Raw genomic sequence first — 3,868 nt, forward strand, 5'->3', positions numbered from 1 at the left:
TACCACTATTGCAAGACACAACAATCAAAATAATCAGAAACAGCACAACCCAATGAAAGGAGATGATACTGGTCAGCTTCAGGAAGAACCAAGGATACAGACTTCAGAAAACTTAGAACCTTTGCAAGATGATGATACTGGTCAATTTCAAGTACAACCAATGTCACACGTTGACAGGGATAATGGTCAGAAACTACATGGTTCAAGAGGTAATGATGGTAAGAATACTCCTGATAACAAACAAAATAATGAGTGGAATCAGACTAGTCTAGAGAAACAGCACCAGCAGCAAAGCGAGAACTCTCCAGGGAAACTATCCAATAACAAATCTAGGGGTAAATTGAGCAAGAAAAAAGATAAGCTATCAAGAGAAAACAATAGAAAGAGGTTGAAAATCAAGGAAAAAATGGACAGAAATCAAACTATGCTGTGGTAAATTCAGAGGATGAATTTGATGAGGACACTCAATCTCTCAATGAAACTGATGATGATGAGGAAGGGGATGAAACCAGTGCTCATTTGATCAAGGCTTTTGGGTCTACTTTTCAAAGTGAATTCCAAGCATAGATTCAAGAGGTGGCAGATCAACAAGGCTCATCTCCAAGGGGTAGAAAACAAGCCAGACAGCTCATTAAATCAGCATCTATCAGCACATCTACTAACTCTAGCAGACCTAACACTAGGTCCAAAAGCAAAGGTTTTTAATGATTAGTACAATATGTTGGAATGCTAGGAGCATCAACACCCAAGGCTCTTTGGAAAGACTCCAAAATTTCAAGAAAATGTATAATCTTTCTATGATAGCAATTCTTGAACCTTTTTGCAAAGTACTCTCAAATCAACCACTACAAACTTTTGTTATCTATGGACAACGCTACTTGTAATCACAATGGCAAAATTTGGCTTTTTTGGACCAATAACATTGAAGGTGAGGTATTGGAAATGCATGATCAGCATATCACTTGTTCTATGAAGCATGTAGAGCATAAAGAAAAGTTTATGGTTTCTTGCATTTATGCCAAATGTAGAGAGCGGCTGAGAAGACCTCTCTGGGAAAGATTGTTCCATTTTTCTAACATGGACATCCCTTGGTGTACCATAGGGGATTTTAATGTTATTACATCTACTGAGGAAAAGTATGGAGGTATACCTTACAACATGAACAAAAGTCTAGATTTCATTAGTACTATTGAGGCAAGTGGACTAGTCGATATTGGGTATAGTGGTCAGCATTATACTTGGTGTAATCAGAGGGCTGAAGAGGCTAGAGTGTGGAAAAGGCTGGACAGAGCTATGGTCAATGATAAGTGGCTGGAGCTTATGCCCCAAACTACCATTACTCACCTTCCTTCTGTTGGTTCTTATCACTGTCCATTACTCATGGAAATGGAAGTTAGACTCGAGCACAAAATCAAGTATGTTAAATTCCTTCACTGCTGGACTGAAAATGAGAATTTTTTAGATACAGTTAAAGGGTGCTGGCAGAAGAAAATCTCTGGGAATCCTATGTGGAGACTACAGCAGAAGTGAAATTACTAGCTTCCACTTTGAGTACTTGGTCCAAGAAGGAATATGGAAATATTTTCTCTAGTGTTATTAATTTTGAGGAGCAATTAAAAGTTGCTGAAGAAGATGTCATACAACAAAACACTGAAGAAAATAGAACCAAGCTTCATCTTATCATTGCTCAATACATCAAGTATCTTAAATTGGAAGCTTCCATCCTCAAACAGAAAACGCAACTCCAATGGTTCAAGGAGGGAGATACTAATTCTAAGTATTTCCACTCCATAATGAGGGGTAGGAGGAGAAATCTATTCATCCACGAAATCGGTACTGCTGAAGATGCTTGGATACAACGAGAATAAAACATTGCTAAGGATGTCTGTGACTACTTCCAAAACATGTTTTCAGGCCATGAAGAAAGCATCAGGGAAGAAATTCTTAATTGCATTCCTAGAATGGTAACAGAAGAACAAAATCAGACACTCCAACAGATGCCTAATCTGGAAGAATTGACTCAAGTGGTGTTCTCCATGAACCCCAATTCTACAGCTGGTCCGGATGGTTTTGGAGGAAAATTCTATCAACATTGCTGGGAAATTATCAAAGAAGATGTGTTGAGTGTTGTCCAATATTTCTTCTGTGGTTATACTATGCCTAAGTTCATTTCTCATGCTTGCCTGGTACTACTTCCTAAAGTTGAGCACCCCAACAAGTTCACTGAATTCAGACCCATCAGCTTGAGTAATTTCTCCAATAAAATTATCTCCAAGTTGTTATATCTCATATTAGCCCCCTATTCTACCTCAGTTTATTTTTGAAAACCAATCTAGTTTTGTTAAGGGTCGGAGCATATCTGAGAATATTATGATTGCTCAGGAAATCACTCATGGTATTAAAAACCCCAATGAAGGTGACAATGTGGTAATTAAATTAGACATGACCAAGGCATACGATAGAGTGTCTTGGTCTTATACTTGTCTAGTTCTGAGAAGAATGGGTTTTGGAGAAATGTTTATTGATCTAGTATGGTGAACTATGAGCAACAATTGGTATTTTGTGATAATTAATGGTGCTAGACATGGCTTGTTTCATTTCACCAGAGGGCTCAAACAGGGGGATCTGCTATCCCCTTCCCTATTTATTTTAGGAGCTGAGATACTCTATAGGATGCTCAATATGCTTCATCATCATCAGAGGTACAAAAACTTTCAAATGGAGATCACGGGACCTCAAATTAATCACCTAAGTTTTGCAGACGACATCATCATTTTCTCCTCCACTACCAGGGATCTCTCCAGATGATCATGAAGACTATTTCCACTTATGAGACAGTGTCTAACCAACTCATAAACAAGGAAAATAGTCATTTCATGGTTCCAGAAAATACTCCTCAAGGTAACATTGCAATGATCAGAGAAGTCACTGGTTTCAATCAGAAACTAGCCCTATTACTTACCTTGGTTGTCCCCTATACATTGGAGGGCAGAGAATTATTTATTATTCTGACTTGGTGGCTAAAATTACAAGGAAAATTTTTGGATGGCAATCTAGAATGTTAAGCTTTGGGGGCAAAGCCACTATGGTGAAACATGTCCTCCAATCAATCCCCATACATACAATGTCAGCTATTTCTCCTCCTAAAACCACCATAAGATATATGAAGAGAGCTATAGCTGATTTTTTTTTGGCCTGGGACAAGGAAAAAAGGAAATATCATTGGGCTTCTTGGGATAAATTGAGTCTACCTTATGATGAAGGAGGTATTGGAGTAACAAAACTTGAAGATATATGCACCTCTCTTCAATTCAAGCAATGGTGGATTTTCAGAATTAAACAAACCTTATGGGGGCAGTTTCTGAGGGCTAAATACTGCCAAAGGGCTCACCCTGTGGCCAAAAAACTTGATACAGGACAATCCTTGGTCTGGAACTTTATGATGAAAAATAAAGGCATTGCCGAGGCTTAAATCAAATGGAAGATCAATTCGGGTAATAGTTCTTTTTGCTGGGATGATTGGTTGGGAGAAGGTCCCCTAGCCTCATATTGTACTCATATTACTAGTCTTAACACCACCACAATCTCTCAATTTCTGGTAGGTGGGAATTGGAATGAGATTATGGTGAGGCAATGGGTGCCCCCTCTTTTGATTCCAAAAATCTGGAGTTTACCCATTCTTTATCAAGAACAGATCCCTGATGAGGCAATCTGGAAACTCACTGTTGATGGCCTGTTTTCTTGTTCATCAGCTTGGGAACTTATTAGACATAAAGACACCAAGAGCATCATCAACAAAGGCATCTGGCATAGACACCTTCCTTTCAAGATTTCATTCCTAGTTTGGAGGACCTTGAGGAACAAACTT

General features: G+C 38.6%; 1 protein-coding gene across 1 annotated transcript; it reads left to right on the forward strand.

Moving 5' to 3' along the window:
* Nucleotides 1-1,077: 1,077 nt before the first annotated feature.
* Nucleotides 1,078-3,472, forward strand: LOC125850697 (uncharacterized). Its single transcript, XM_049530550.1, has 5 exons — nucleotides 1,078-1,415; nucleotides 1,475-1,833; nucleotides 1,915-2,186; nucleotides 2,296-2,427; nucleotides 2,921-3,472. The coding sequence occupies exons 1-5, from the start codon at nucleotides 1,078-1,080 to the stop codon at nucleotides 3,470-3,472; spliced, it is 1,653 nt and encodes a 550-aa protein (XP_049386507.1).
* The last annotated feature ends 396 nt before the right edge of the window (nucleotides 3,473-3,868 follow it).

Source organism: Solanum stenotomum, unplaced genomic scaffold, assembly GCF_019186545.1.
Source record: "Solanum stenotomum isolate F172 unplaced genomic scaffold, ASM1918654v1 scaffold18681, whole genome shotgun sequence".
Taxonomy (NCBI): domain Eukaryota; kingdom Viridiplantae; phylum Streptophyta; class Magnoliopsida; order Solanales; family Solanaceae; genus Solanum; species Solanum stenotomum.